The sequence below is a fragment of the Amaranthus tricolor genome, chromosome 11, assembly GCF_026212465.1.
Source record: "Amaranthus tricolor cultivar Red isolate AtriRed21 chromosome 11, ASM2621246v1, whole genome shotgun sequence".
NCBI lineage: Eukaryota > Viridiplantae > Streptophyta > Magnoliopsida > Caryophyllales > Amaranthaceae > Amaranthus > Amaranthus tricolor.
This window is the reverse complement of record NC_080057.1, coordinates 18,993,127-19,010,361: the sequence shown is the minus strand read 5'-3', so window position 1 is coordinate 19,010,361 and position 17,235 is coordinate 18,993,127. Positions and strand designations below refer to the sequence as shown.

Below are 17,235 nucleotides of genomic sequence, written 5' to 3'. Positions count from 1 at the left end.
TCTGCATATTGCATAAAAATTAAGAAATAATGTAACCCCTTAAATTGACGTGTGGATAAAATTAAATAAAATACAAACGTTTCTATAAATAAAATTTGTAGCAAAGTAAAAGAATTAGACTAGAAAGAAAAATGTAATAATTATTTAGAAATTACATATAGTTACTATTACAGTCAACGATATTATAATTAAATGACTTATCTAACATTTCACAATTTCATAAACAAAGGAATAAGTCAATTCAGTTGGTTAATTAAGGACAAGATAATAATACCTAATCTAACTATTTAATAATCATAAATGAGTATTTAAATAATAAGAAATGAAGCCATGTAACACATTATATAAAGGACATCCACAAACAAGTACCATAGCTCATCCTTTCCTCCTCATCTAAATTTAGTGAGATTCATCTCTTATTACAATGGCTCTAACTAGTATAGCTTTCTTAGCTTCTCTACTCATGACTTTTGTGGTACTTTCATTTGCTGCTGATTCTTATGGTTATAACCCTACTCCTGTCTACACACCATCTCCCGTTTATAAGCCACCCGTATATATCCCTTCTCCGGTATACAAGTCACCCGTTTATACTCCATCACCTATATATAAGTCTCCTGTGTATACTCCATCCCCTGTATACAAGTCACCTGTATACACTCCATCCCCAGTATACAAGTCACCCGTTTATACTCCATCTCCGATTTATAAATCCCCTGTGTACACTCCATCCCCAGTATACAAGCCACCCGTATATACTCCATCACCAGTATACAAGTCACCCGTTTATACTCCATCTCCGATTTATAAATCTCCTGTGTACACTCCATCCCCAGTATACAAGCCACCCGTATATACTCCATCACCAGTATATAAGTCACCCGTTTATACTCCATCTCCGATTTATAAATCTCCTGTGTACACTCCATCCCCAGTATACAAGTCACCCGTATATACTCCATCACCAGTGTACAAGTCACCCGTTTATACTCCATCTCCTACATATAAGTCTCCTGTGTATACTCCATCCCCAGTATACAAGTCACCGGTATACACTCCATCACCAGTGTACAAGTCACCCGTTTATACCCCTTCACCGGTTTACAAGTCACCAATTTACACACCTTCACCAGTATACAAGTCACCTGTTTATACTCCATCTCCTATTTATAAGTCTCCTGTGTATACTCCATCCCCAGTATACAAGTCACCTGTGTACAATCCATCACCAGTATACAAATCACCCGTTTATACTCCATCTCCTACCTACAAGTCACCTGTGTATACTCCATCCCCTGTATACAAGTCACCAGTATACAGCCAATCACCAGTGTACAAGTCACCCATTTATACCCCATCACCGGTGTATAAGTCTCCTGTATATACACCATCACCAATTTACAAATCACCCGTTTATACCCCATCTCCTACTTATAAATCTCCTGTGTATACTCCTTCACCAGTATACACTCCATCTCCCGTGTACAAGTCACCGGTATACACCCCATCACCAGTGTACAAGTCTCCCGTTTATATCCCATCACCAATTTACAAATCTCCTATATATACACCATCACCGGTGTACAAGTCACCCATTTATTCCCCAACGCCAGTGTACAAATCACCTATTTATACCCCATCACCAGTTTACAAATCTCCCATATACACTCCATCACCAGTATACAAGTCACCTGTTTACACACCATCACCAATATATAAATCTCCCGTTTACACACCATCACCAGTTTACGAATCTCCGGCATATATCCCTAGTCCTCCATATGGCTATTAAGAAATGTATTATGTATGACTAATTGTGTTGTTTGCCAAGTTCTTGTTTTGCGAAGGTTATGCATGAAACAAAGTACTCGGAATGTTTGTTGAGTGCATTTGTATTTTTTATGTATTGTTTAATATTCAATATAATAAAAGCAAAAGTTTAAAATATTTTTCTTAATTAGTTTACTTAATATATCAGTATTTGACTTTGACACAATATTAAAATTCACATCCTTCATCAACGTACATATGCTTTTAACAAAAATATCACGCTTAATTACCCATTCTTTTGTTGATAATTATAATAATAGGTTTTCTGAAATCCGTTGTTTATCAACTGCTATATGCTGACTGATCTCGCATACAATGTTTTTCTAGAAGATTTATAGTCAAATATTACAGGAATGAAAAGGAAAAAGCGTTGGGAAAAAAAATAATGTTTCTAAAAGTTTTATATTAAGATGTTATTTGCTATTGTCATACTCCCTTCTATTAATAGAGAATGAGACATTTTTCTATTGGGCCAATTCACCGAAGATTTCTCATTTTTATTTTTGTCATTCTTTTTTTACCCTTTTAGCCTTACTACAACAAAATAATACATAAATATCAATGTCTTTTATGGAAAAAGAGAGCTTTCCATCCACTTTTAAGTGTTCCCTCACCCCTCCTTGGTTTTAGTGCAAAACCCAAATGTCACATTCTATATGAATAGGAGGGAGTATGTTTTAATGGTAAATAAAAATTGCTAAAAATATCTGACCTTTAATACTGTCCGACTGTACGAGTTCGTTCGACCTAGTTGAGCAAGTATTAGGTATTCAACTCATCCAGATCCACTTTCTCGAGCCTTAGAGGTTAGGTGATTACTGAATATGCTAAATATTCTCGATTTGTGCTTCCTTTAGAAATTGAACATCAAAACATTAATTGAAGCGTAAAACTCCAAATTTCCAAGCATAAGTGTAGAATACGAATACGACATAGCTAACAAGTCCGGTGTAGAAAATTTCAAGTGACTCTAAAAATTTCTATGACACTTCAAAAGTGTAAGGACAAAAAACTGTTAAAAAAACATCAAGCGCGATTTAAGTTATGACTCAAGAAAAAGAAAATATATAATAAATAAGATTAATGAATTGCAATAACATAACAAGGCAAAATTTGTTACTATATATTAGCTTTGTTTGAATATTTATATTCAATGAATTGTAATGAAATAAAAACGCAAATATTATGTCATGATATCAGATATTTAGATTTAAACTCGTCCTAAAACATTCCAAAATTTTTGCCATATAGTGTTATTTTTGTAGTGTTTATATGTAATTAATCACCTCATTCATTGTTACAAGATTGGATGCTTGAAGAGTAAAGCATAACAATACAAAGAATTATTTCTAGTCAACATGTTCGTCTTATATGTGATAAACCTTAAGTCTTGTGGTAAAACAAACAACTATTCACACAACTCTTTTATATGGTATTATTCAAAAATAACTTATTCATCAACTTAACGTCAAAAATATCATTTTACATGACAATGTTGAAGAAACAATGTACATTCATTATACTTGTTGCTAAAATTGAGTTCATTCATTCTACTTTGACAACTTTTTGGATCAACAAGAAAGGTTTCAAAAGTGCCTATCTTGTTTTATACGTGCACGATATCATACTTTCTACTTTCTCGTCTTTTCTTTTCTATTCTATTATAGCTATTCCTAGTTCTAAATCTGATATGAAAGACTTGGGTATTTAAAAATATTTTCTTAATGTTGTTGTCACCCAAAAATATATCTCGTTTATTCTTAACACATACAAAATATGCAAAGGAAATTCTTATTTGTGCAACAATGTCATGTTATAAATTTGAAATAATGGATGAAATAAATAAGAAACTTAAAAGGAAAAATTATCAAAAATTACCTAATTAACAATAGTGCCTTTTATCAGATTGTGCAAAGAAATTAATTGTTTTTTCAAAAACCACCTCAAAAATACATTTTCTTTTACTAAACATGCTAATAGAATTTATTTTATCATTTGTGATCCATATCACCTAACATGCAGTAACAAATAAGTCTAATTGAGAAAGCCATTAGTTTGCACAAACAACACGTGCCTTGCACATGACCAGACCAATTGAATTTCGCTTAAATTCTTTTGGTATGTATTTTTGACAAAAAAAATATTTTTCAAGTTAGTTTATGAAAAAGAAAAGAATTTATTTAGTGTATCTTCAGATAAAAAAACACTTCTAATATGTATTTTAAAACAATTAATGAAAAAGTTGAGTTTCCAATACGGCAATTTTATGTACAAATTAGTTAAAATTTCAATGCCGCGAAAAAAAACAACAATGAATTTCTTTTTTCTGCAGATTTATAACGAAAATTCATGAACTTGTTTTGGTGAATTAAAATCTCATTTTCTAATAAACAAGTTGACCATTACGAATATTCTTATACTCACAATTATTTAATTTCAACTACTAATTACTACAAGTTGCTAGCATTCGGTGATTAAAATAAAGATTTAACTCAAATAATTACTTAAATAATTAAATTTAATTCACTGGAATATTAATTTTGATGTATCCGAGTTGGCACTAACTCTACTATATTAAACAATAACTATTGCAGTCAATGATACATGATTATACAATCGTAAATGATTCAACATAAACAAGCAATAAGTCAACACAGTTTAATTAAGGACAAGATTATACCTAATCTAACTATTTTATAATCATTAATTATAATAATTAAATATTAAGAAATAAAACCATGTAACACATTATATAAAGGGCTTCCACAAACAACAAGTACCATAACTAATCCTTTCCTCTTCACCTAAATCTAAACCTAGCCAGAGTAATCTCTTATCACAATGATTCTTACTAACGTATCTTTCTTTGCTTCTCTACTCATGACCTTAGTCGCACTTTCAAATGCTGCTGATTCTTATGGTTATAACCCTATTCTGGACTACACATCTTTTCCTGTTTATAAATCTCCCGTTTACATACCTTCTCCAGTACACAAATAACCCGTCTACACTCCATCTCCTACATACAAGTCTCCTGTGTATACTCCATTCCTATTATACAAGTCATCTATATACACTCCATCCCCAATATACGGGTCATCCGTTTATACTCCATCCCCGATTTATAAGTCTCCTGTGTACACTCCGTCCCCTGTATACAAGCCACCCATACACACTCCGTCACAAGTATAAAAACACCCGTTTATACTCCATTTCCAGTATACAAGTCACCGTTGTACACCCATCACCAGTATACAAATCACCCGTTTATACCCCATCACCAATTTATAAGTCTCCTGTGTATACTCCATCCCCAGTATACAACTCACCCCTATATACTTCGTCACCAGTATACAAGTCACCCGTTTATACTCCATCATCAATTCTCCTGTGTATACTCCTTCCCTAGTATACAACTGTAACAGGAGTGGCAATCTTGATACATAATTAACATTTAATAATAATGTTTAATACAAGAATATTGCGAAAGTCTCAAAATGCCGAATTGTTAAAAACTTTAAATCATAAAAACTAAAACTGTTTCAAAATAAAAGTAAATATTACATCTGATAAGAAATATTGTTTGCTAAAAATGGGAAAAATACATCATCATCATCAAGTCATCAATAAAGATACAAAAAGCAGTTAAGTTCTCGATAAATAGTAATTGCTGCGACCTGGATCGGAACCTGAACTAAATCCTGCGAAATTCTGCCATCCATGATACGAATGACAGCCGATTGAATCGGTCAGCGCTTAACACCGAGCATAACTTTCAATCCAGCTCAAAATACGAAAATTATACGCTACATTTACAAAATAATAATTTAAGTACGAACTTATATTTAATTGACATCACCGTATACTTTTACCATATTCTTTTTCTATTCCATTCAGTTTACTATTTAGATGAATTACCTAATATAGCAGGTCATCGTGATATCCAAGTTTACTCTAGGTAAATACTGCGTAAGTTGAGATTATTCATGGTTAATCAATAGGTGGAATTATTGAAGGTAATTTTTCTTTTAAATTATTATAAGAAATAGAAAATATGAAAAAAAAAAAAAAAAAGTCATTTAAATGTTTAAAAACAAACACCAAATCGAAGGACATCAAAAACTTAGCCGGCGTTTGTAAGCCTCCCTTTCACCCTTCGCCCAACTTCTAAACTTACATACTGCAAGAACACCAAAAATTTGCATGAGAAAAGAGCCAGTTGCCTTCAATGTATCCAAAATTTTGGCATTAGATGTCAACTCTCTGTCAACCACATCTCCATAAATAAATATGGAGAATCATTTCTAATTTGTTGCTCCAACCTTTTTTTAGGTCTTTTGTGGCTTTTCTTCCCATTGCCCGTGATGTTTTTCACTGTTTTTCAAAAATAATTAGCTTTGTTTATTATTATTTTAATATTTATTAATGTTAATGTTTACCATATATTTTCCATTAACTTTATTTTAATATTTTTATATTACTTATGATCTCTATATATTTTTCACCAACTTTACTTAAACATTTTTTAATAGTTGTGGTTCCAATATTGTTTTACTAATTTTATTTTTTATTAATAAAATAATATATATACATCATCTAAAAGATTCTATTTTTATTATTATTTTTTATTAATAAAATAATATATATACATCATCTAAAAAATTCTATTTTTATTATTATTTTTTATTAATAAAATAATATATATACATCATCTAAAAGATTCTATTTTTATTATTTCTCATAAATGTTTCTTTTGATAACAATTTCAAGGAATGGAGTGAATACTAATCAGCTCAAGTCCTAAAGGCAAGGTCAAAAAGAGGAATTAGGATTTTTAAAAGCAAAACACTAAAAAATGAGATTTTTACTTTCAATTTTTACTATGAAAAATGATGCAAGTAAAAGAGATAGAGAAAGTATTGGAAAAACGATATGCACAATAACTGTGTTGATTCTTAAGCTTCTATGGGGATGCAAGAGTTAAGAATGTAAATATGGGATCTAGATCTAGATAATAGTTCAACACGGTATATATAAATATAATTGAATGTTGAACTTCAAATTCTATAGTCACAAATTACACTTAAAAAATTACATCATCTTCCACAATTCATTAACATCAACAAATCTTTCATTATCTACCGTCATCTCAAGATTAGACAAGCCATAAACTTTCTCCGTTTCATTATACTTGCATCAGATAATGACATTTTTCCACACAATATGTCATAATCAGTTGTAAGTTTTTCAAAACAACAGTAATATATATTATAATACTATACACAATGCATCATATATAAACCCAACCACAATACTTTTCTATTATTTGCAATACCCTTGATTTGTTATAAATCCTTACTTGAGTCTCTTCTCTTTAACCTCATAACCTCCATTGAACGAATTTACACCATGAAACTTGTTCTTAGTCCTACTAATAAACTCACTAACTCTATCATTAAAACTATCATGCCTATCGCCAAGCTTTCGAACACCCACATTTGTCGGGCTTCTTATCTTTCGCCCTGTGCGATCAATAAACTCAGACGACATACTATTATTACTCTTCGCAATACATGAATTTTTCCGATCATCTACATGAGAAATGATGGTTGGAATTCTATTTTCATGACCTTCAATTGGCAGATCAGTTGCTATGGGCTTGGTGTGAATGACAGCATATTTATGATCGATTTCTTTCTTGCTGGATGTTGCTGTTGCTGTTGGTGCAACAGATTGCTTGAAAACTCGAGGGCATCCTTCGATAGACACACTCCCAACTCGAGTGACACGAACACATCGATCACTTTGGCTTGTCGTAGGAGACTTAGTCGAAACATTTGTAGTATGCTGATGATTTGTAAATCGAAGGGTTCGAATGAATGGAGAAGGATTTCGAATTGCCTTATAGAGTTTCTCACAACAGCTATTTGGATCTTTAGATATAGATTTTTTGTTGATCATAGTGACTAGTTGTAGTAATAGTTGTAGATTGGAAGTATGTTGGAATATGATGTTATTATAGGTTAAGTTAAGGGATAAATAAATGAAAGCAAGAAACATAAAGTTAATGATTGGTAAGGGAATTTATGCTTATTTTGTGTGGAGTGGGAACCAACTTTAGATTGTTGAAAATTGAGTGAAAGATGGTTCTAAATAATTCAAAACAATCCACTTAAATTGCAACTTTGGTGCAATTTCTCAAATAGTTGTTATGGGATCAAATTCTCTCTTTTATTGATTTTTTTCTTGGCAATTCTCTAACCACTTGCTTCTCAACATTTGGCATCTATTGTAAGGACTCTAAAAGTGTATAGGCTATAGCCTTGTAAATTAATCTTAAGTGTCTGATCGAGAAATTTGTATTTGATTTAAAAAATTACGTTGAAAAGTTATATGTGACATTCTCAATGAGAAGTATGGTTTAAAAAGAGAGCGGTATACCAATCCAATTCATTTTCTTTTACAATTGTCGTATTAGTTTTTTTTCTTTATTATCATTTTTTCCATAAATGTATGTCGTGGATGTTAAATTTTAATGCTGGATTCCTTTTTTGTCACCATTTAAAATGTTGAATCAAGAGCCAATTCCGACAACATTGATGATGACTTTGAGCATCTCATAGCTCATGTCATGTCTTGCACACTCGAGAGTGGTGCGGAGTGTGCCATGGGGAATGGAATGCTAAGGTTTGGGTCTCTTGACCAAGTATTGAATGAGGATAACTTGAAGGGTTTGATCAAGGCATAATTAGAGGGAAGGTTTGGTCAAAATCAAGGCAGCAGGCTCTCGGGTGAGTTGCTCGACTGATCGAGCACTATGGCTTGGTCGAGCCAAAGATCAGTAACGTTCTAGTGGGTTCTGTGAGGCTGCTTGACAGGTCGAGCTTGGGAGGCTCGGTTGAGCAAATGTCAGCGGGGAAAACATCGCGATTTTGTTTTGTATCCAGTTTGTTTGGGCTTTTAAGCCTTTTGTCCCAGGTTATTCTAATATGTTTTAGGGCTATAGAAAGAGTCTTAGAACATCATTAGGATATAGAGAGAGACTAATACAAGTGAGGCAACTAGGGTTTATACCATTAGAGTTCCCTTCATCCTTGTATTAGGTTGTTTGTGTGACACCGCCATTAAAGGTGAGGTCTTTGCTTTGGGAGATTGTTCTTGAAACTTATAAGGTGAGTCATTAATGTATTGTTGAGTATATTAATGATAAGATACTTGTTTTGAGGGGGAGGTATCCATTAATACCTAATATTTTTTGTGTGTTGTTGTCCATTATTGTTGGTGCTCTGTTTTGGTGGTTGTTCTTTGCATTAGTTTGTTTATTGTTTCTTCACCGTTGTTATAGCCTATTTACAACAATTGGTATCAGAGCTTTAGGTTAGATTTGTGGGTTGTTTTGTGGGTGAAGTTAGAGTCTTTGGTGAAGAATCAATATGGGTGATGGTGCAAAGTTTCATATTCCATTGTTTGATGGAAAAATGAACTTTTCGGTGTGGAGGAGCACCATAGAGAACTTGTTGGTACAACAAGGGATTGACGATGCTCTTGAGAAGAGCAAGCCCACAACAATTGGATGAAGGAAAGTGGGTGGCCATGAAGAAGAAGGCGGTGAGCACTATTAGGCTTGCCATTGCACCCAAAATCGAGTATAACTACTTGATGGAGACCGACCCCGGTGTGTTGTTAGAGAAACTTCAAAAGGTGTATGCTTCGAAGTCTCTTACCAAAGAGTTTTGCTTGAGATGGGAGTTGTGTCAACTCATAAAAGAGGATGATACAAGTATGCAAGTTCACATCAACACATTCAATCAATTGGTGTGCCAATTGTTGAATGCCGATGCAAAGCTTTTCGATGAGGACAAAGCCCTACTACTCTTAGCTTCACTTCCTAAGAGCTATTAGAATATCGTTGAAACGTTGCTCCTTGGGAGGGAATCTATCACACTTGATCAAGCATTGGCGGCGTTGAGAGAGAATGATAGGTTTATGGAGAGACATGATGGGAAAGACAAGAAGGGGAGTAAGGAGGCACTATTTGGTGAAGGCTCAAGAGGAAGAGGAAAAGATAAGGGTTATCAAGCAAGGGGCAAGTCTCAAGGGAGAAGTGACTATAGTAACAAGGAGTGTTACTATTGTAAGAAAAAGGGGCACATTCAAATGATGGGCAAGGAGAAGAAGGAGGACCTCAAGAAGATGAAAGACATGAAGGTTGAAAGAAGAGAGGATGAGAGTAGCAGGAGTGTCGCTCTAGGCTTTGTGGATGATGATGACTATGATGGTGCGCTTCTTGTTGATAGGGGAGTGACTCGTAGTAAGGAATGGGTGATTGACTCCGATTTCTCATTCCATATTTATTGTGATAGGGAAAGGTTTGCAAAGCTTAGCCATTGTGATGGAGACCTTGTCACCTTACCTAATGGTGAAAGGATGAAGGTGGAAAGTATTGGTAAAGTGGTTGTTGTGACACATAATGGTGTCAAGAGAAGGCTAGGTGTGAGGTATATTCCTAAGCTTGAGAGGAACCTCATATCACTTGGTAGGTTGGAGTCCAGGGGATGCACCTTCAAAGCTAATGGTGGGTTATTGAAGGTCATTAAGGGGAGCATGGTGCTTATAAGAGGGAGAAGAAGTGAGAGAAACTTGTATGTGTTGCAAGTTGAAGATGGTTGCCTGGGACACATGGATGGTTGTAAGTCACCCAAGAAGGTGACATTTGATGATGGTAAGCGAATTGGTCTTGAGGGGGAGATTGTTGAATCAAGAGCCAATTCCAACAACATTGACGATGACTTTGAGCATCTCGTAGCTCATGCCATATCTTTCACACTCGAGAGTGGTGCGAAGTGTGCCATAGGGAATGGAGTGCTAAGGTTTGGGTCTCTTGACCAAGTATTGAATGAGGATGACTTGAAGGGGTTTGATCAAGGCATAATTAGAAGGAAGGCTTGGTCAAACTCAAGGCAGTAGGCTCTCAGATGAGTTGTTCGACTGGTCGAGCACTATGGTTCGGTCGAGCCAAAGATCAGTAATGTTCCAGTGGATTCTATGAGGCTGCTCGACCGGTCGAGCTTGGGAGGCTCGATCAAGCGAGTGTCAGCAGGGAGAAATAGTGCGATTCTGTTTTGTATTCGGTTTTGTTAAGGCTTTTAAGCCTTTTGTCCAAGGTTATTCTATTATGTTTTGGGGCTATAGAAAGAGTGTTTAAACATCATTAGGATATAGAGAGAGACTAATACCATTAGAATTCCATAGATACCTCATATTTATTGTGTGTTGTTGTCCATTGTTGTTGGTGCTCTGTTTTGGTGGTTGTTCTTTGCATTAGTTTGTTTATTGTTTCTTCACCATTGTCATAGCCCATTTACAACATAAGATATTTCTAGATTTTTTGAATTCGTTGTGATAGAGTACGTATTATTCTCTTTTTTAAAAAAATAGCTATGTTTTATTAAACACAAATTGTTGTGGGAAATTTCTTTGAAATAGACTGTCTTAATTGTGCGGGCCCATTAGATTTTTTCAGAATATAAAAAAAATGGAAAATGTAGTATAACTACACACTTACTTGGTAGGGGTTTATGATACCTCAAGTAGGCATTTAGAATAGGTCAAGTAGGGGTTCACAATATGTCAAGTAGGTGTTTTTAACATGTTGAAATTGTCAAGTAAGTGTTATGTGCTGTAGGTATTTAGGTTATTTGTTGTGAAGGTTTATGTTATTTGCTGTATGTGTTTAGGTTAGGTGTTGTAGGTGTTTTTGTCATGTGCTATAAGTATTTTTATTGTTCTGTGCTGTAGATGTTTAGGCTATTCTTTATAAGTAATTATGTTATGTGTTGTATGAGTTTATATTATATGATGTAGGTGTTTAGGATATTTGGTATAAGAGTTCATGTTATGTACTGAAGGTGTTTATATGTCTACTTCAGTAAGCAAAAATATCTACTAGAACTAGTTTAAATGTCTACTAAAACTAGTTTAAAATATCTATTAAAAATTATGGTATGTGTTTTGTAAAATACGTGCGCATAGTAGGTGTTTTTGTAAATTAGCCTGAGCCTTGGGAGGTGTCTTTTAAAGAGACAGTCTCTCAAAAGACCTAGTGCTTATTAAAAAGAAAGATTCTCACCTTAAAGAAAACAAAACAGCTAAATATAGCTATAAAAATGTAACTTAAGATAATAGAAAATATGTAATTATTTTATACACATTATTATAAAATATGAGATTTTTTTTTTTTTTTTTTTATGTACATCCTAGGCATTTACCTTCAATTCTTTTGATTTTATTCTAAGCCCTATCCTTTGGAATGTAAGAGTTTTATAAAGAAAGTGAAACAATCTCAATTGGACTATCAATTAATATAAAGTTCCATACTTTATTTGAATTAGTATGTGAATTAAAATGAGAAATGTGAAACATTATCGACTTTGGAAGTGAGTAAGTGTTTAATATTTTATGAATGTTTATAAGTCATAAATCATCATCATCATACTCAGTGTATTTCGCTTATAGAGACTATCACTGATTGATGTGCATTACATGGCATATTATTGGCATAATGATAATAGATATTGTATCAAGCAAGGATATTATTTATTCTTGCATATCATCATTATCATCGTATCCAATATTCCGCATAAATATAGGGCCTGAAGGAAGGTAACGAATAATCGATACCTGTACTTCCTTAAAGGAGACTAGAGAAAAATAGTTTGTTTTACCCGGAAAAAAAAAAAAGCATTGCACAAGAAAATGATGAATAATATACGTTGTAATGAATGATCAGGCATATTGTTGTTAGTGGAGCCATGAGATATTTGTTGCTCAACACTCAAGTGATGCAACGGATTTAGAATGCAAAGCAAAGAAATACGTGGTGTGGATCAAAATTCTGAAGCAAAATTGTGTATGGTGAGGAATATGTTAACGGTGGTAATTTAATTGAAAAGTATGGATCACATAAAAGAATATTATGCCTTGAAAAATTCTTTATTTTATTGAATTCAAATATATGGCAATTGGCAATATACAAAGATAAATTTAAGAAATTAAATATTACATCATACTTCCTGTCTTTCTATTTATTGTTTTCATAAGAAATGTTAATAAACATTAAGAAAAGTTAAATCTTTTAGATGACGGAGATATTATTTTACTAAATAAAAAGTAAATAGGAAAAAAGTGTGGATCACAAGCACTAAAAATATATAAAATAAATTAGTGGAAAAAATATAGGGATTACGAATATTAAAAAATATTAAAATAAAGAGTGGAAAACATGTGCGGACCATAAACATTTTTAAAATAATAAAATAAAATTAATAAAAAATTTGTGGGAATCATAAGGATTAAACATATTAAAATTAGGGTGACTAATGCTAATTTATGTTCAATAAATGTTATATAAAAAATATTCTTAAAAAGAACAACAAATGAAACTATGTGACATTCAGTGTAATTCCCCACACCTCTAAGGATTCTATTTCATCAATATTTATAGTATGCTCATTAGAGGTTACAAGAATAAGGAAAGTCAAGGGATTAGAATAATAAATCCTAAGATAATAAAAGAGTAATAATCAATTAGTGGAAAACAAAACATTCAAGAATTGATATTCTATCACACCCCCACAGTTGAAACAGGAGGAGGTTGAATGCTGAGACTAGAACGGAAGTGGACAAACTATTGTTGTGGCAAACCTTTAGTAAAAATATCTACAAATTGATATGAGGAGGGAACGTGCAGGGCTCAAACTTCTCCCAACGCAACCTTTTCACGAACAAAATGAATGTCCATTTCAATATGTTTTGTCCGATGGTGTTGGACAGGATTAGTGGACAAATATACAGCACTCGAGAGAAACCAAAATCAATGGAAACATTGTTATCAGTGATAAATTTACGAACAGATAGTTGATTTTTAATGAGATGTGGAGAATAAAGTATCTGATTGAGTTTTTAAGGAAAATTGAGGGAGGGATAAGGGGAAGAGCCATGACCCACAATTGAAAGAGTAGACCCATTTCCGACAAATACATTAGGAAGAGAAGTAGCAGGGAAAGAAACCCCACTGTCCATGTACCATTGTGAATCAGAAGATTGAATACCCATATTTGCAAGTGCTTGAGCCAATTTCCGTGGGAGTGAGGGCATTAGAGCCTTCATGGGTTGAAGTGGCCTGTTTATGTGGCTTGGGAGCTACGCCAAGGATACCAGCGGAAGGGCGTTGAAGGGGTACTAATGGGTAGGGGCATGGTGGACTGTTGTACCAAGACTGAAAACGCCATGGCTGATTCCATTGAGACACTTACCCAGGTGCGGTGATGGGTCCAGTGTAGTGCCTGCCACAACCTCTACCACTGCGACATCCATGCCAATTATTTTGGCCACGACCACGGCTGCGACCCAAAGCCGATCCCGCAGTTGTATGACGCATGTCCCAGGTATTTGAAGACGAATTACATCCTGATGGTATCGATATACTTGAGCCACACGTAAGTCCACCAAGAAAGGGAAGACCAACAACGAGCAAAACCCTCAGGAGAAATAAAAGCGCCTTTGAATACAACAGATCATCCTCTAGGGGTCGTGGGTCCAGATCTTCATCCCGCGGGAAATCTAGTGGTAGATCTAGTGGACGAGAAACGCAATCCTCAGTTGGAATTAACTTTAGTTTCAACTTATTCGGTACATGATTTTCCTTTCCGTTATTCACATTACTTTATTAATTCTGAAAAAAAAGTACTAACCGTATTTTTAATAATTGCAGATGGTGTAGCGGGTCGTGATTTTTTACTCTTTTCATGGCCCAATCACATCCCACATATTCTTCCACCTTACTTGTTTGATTGCATTGATGTTATAGGTGATGGTAACTGTAGATTTAGAGCTATTGCCGTCACAGAGTTGGGAGGGGAGGAGGCATGGCCTATTCTACGACGTGCATTGTGTATGGAAATGCAAAAGAACAGAGATCAATACCGACGTGTGTATCTATCAGCCGAGGCGCTAGACAATGTTGTATTCAAAATCGGTTATCATAGCAAGGGACCAGCACCGTCTTTTCACTGGTTGGAGGCACCGATGGGATTGTACTTTGCAGCAACATTTCTTTAACATTGCCATTGCGTATTATGGTTCTGCTGATGATAATCCACACTACAATTGTTTGATTCTTCCGTTGAGGAGAATGGTGGGTGTGCATGGTGTATATAAAGTCATACATATTTGTTGGGTGAATAGAAATCATTATGTTCAACTATTAATGAATGATGATTCATCTCCTCTTCCCCCAATCCAGCAACCATGGAGAGAAGCAGCCGACGGCTCGAGTAGACATTTAGAATCACATTTTCGAACCATAATTCCTCTCTGGAATAGACTATACGGTAAGGGTTCTTGAACAGGACACATGTCATTCTCACATTCAATATTTTCCCTCTAAAAGACAAAAGGGTACATACTAGAAAAATTCTTTCTGTTTTATATCAATCACGTTAATCAATCAAATATGGTCATTAATTATCAATCTTATGCTAATTTTAGGTTGATAATAATATATTCCTAAGATCATTCTATAATAAAATATCAATCAAATGGCCACTTTTTCTATCAAACATAATTGTAGAAAATTTCTTCTCCTTCTGTAATATATAAAAAAATGGTCAAATAATCATCAATTATCAATCTTTCCTGAAATTGATCAACATATCAAATATGGTGAAATAATTATCAATCTTTTCTAAGATCATTCTATAATAAAATATCAATCAAATTCCTTTTTTGTTATAATATTATTTGTGAATTACAGTTTTAAAATTTAGCACTAGTGAATTACAACCTTAAAGTTTATATTTTGCGAATTACATCCACTAAAGTACCAAAGTTTACAGGTTCAAGCCAAAACACAGAATTTTGACCATTTAAGTGATCGGAATTTTGTATTTTTGGCTTGAACCTATAAACTTTGATACTATGGTAATTGTAATTCGCAAAAAATAAATATTGAGATTGTAATTCGATAAGGTGTTAAACTTTTAAGCAGTATTTCGTAAATTAATCTAAAAACAAATAAAAAGGATTGTTGTAATAAATAGGGGTTAATTAGATTAAGAAATTATGCTTTATTTTTGGGAAAAATGTCAGAAAATACCTAATAAAAAAATTTTTCAAAAGGTACCTAACAAAAAAAGTTTTGTCAAAAAATACCTAACGAAATTTTTTCTTTTCCAAATAGTACCAATCAATATTTTCCTTTAGTAGACTGTCAAATATAATGGTTGACTGTTCAAAATCGAAAATTCTTCTTCCTCATCTTCAATTTCTTACCCAATTCAACTTCCTCACTATTTTCTTCCTCTATTTTTTACTCAAAATCGAAATAAAATTGGAAAAGAAATTGAAAATAAGGAAGAAGAATTTTTTTTTTGACCAATCAACGGTTATATTTGACGATCAACTGAAGGAAAACGTTACTTCGTACTCTTTGGAGAAGAAAAAATCTTATTAGGTATTTTTTGACAAATTTTTTTTTTATTAGGTACTTTTTGGAAAAAAAAAAAACTTTCCTTTATTTATTTAAATTAATTTCCTAAAGTACTGAGATCTAAGTTAAATTTATTTGAATTACATAGCCACATTGGATAAAAAAATTATATTACATACCTATAGTTTTCAAAATTTAAAATTTTAATTTTCTTTTCTAAAATACCAAGATCATATTATTTTTTAGAATCATCTATACACTAAAGAAGGTTATAAAGGATTGATGTAATATTTATTAAAATATTAATTCATTGGTTTAATGAAAGGAAATCAATTACTATATTAATATACATTTTTAATTTTTAAATTTTTTTCTAAAATAATAGAATGATGGTTATATAAATATTTCATAATTAATATATAAACTGCTCTTCCAAAGATATAAGTAGTTGATTTTTTTGTGCATGAATTTTCATCTGATTACACTATTTTTAATCAAAGTATCTAAACTAATATACTAAAAGAGATACCAAATAAAATTTTCAGTGACATGTGTCAAATTATGGTTAAAAACTTTTTCCGCTTAATTGAATTTAGCCTAATAGTCAATTATATCATTAGATTATTATAGGAAATAATTAAGAATTATAAAAGTAATAATATATGTTAATAAAGTAAATAATATAAAAGAAATAAATTAATTAAAAAGATAAAGAACATAAAAGAAATAATATCAGTTTTTAAGATAATGGAAAGAATACTAAATGCTTGAAATAATATCAAAATATGTATTACAACTTATCAATAAGGAATAATAAGACTTAACATATTTTAATTTAACTTATTAACTATTTTAATCTTTGTCTTAGGATAGTTATATAGAAGTAGATCGTTTAAAATAGTTAGATAATCATCTTA

The 17,235-nt window shown here is 32.8% G+C and overlaps 1 protein-coding gene across 1 annotated transcript; it reads left to right on the top strand.

Moving 5' to 3' along the window:
* The first annotated feature begins 363 nt into the window (after positions 1 to 363).
* Positions 364 to 1,939, top strand: LOC130827119 (repetitive proline-rich cell wall protein 1-like). The gene has a single exon (XM_057692741.1). It carries the CDS (start codon positions 425 to 427, stop codon positions 1,790 to 1,792), a length of 1,368 nt encoding a protein of 455 aa, XP_057548724.1. The 5' UTR covers positions 364 to 424; the 3' UTR covers positions 1,793 to 1,939.
* The last annotated feature ends 15,296 nt before the right edge of the window (positions 1,940 to 17,235 follow it).

Bases quoted from the DNA above. Each gene is read 5' to 3' on its own strand.
- LOC130827119 (XM_057692741.1), top strand. From the start codon at position 425: ATGGCTCTAACTAGTATAGCTTTCTTAGCTTCTCTACTCATGACTTTT.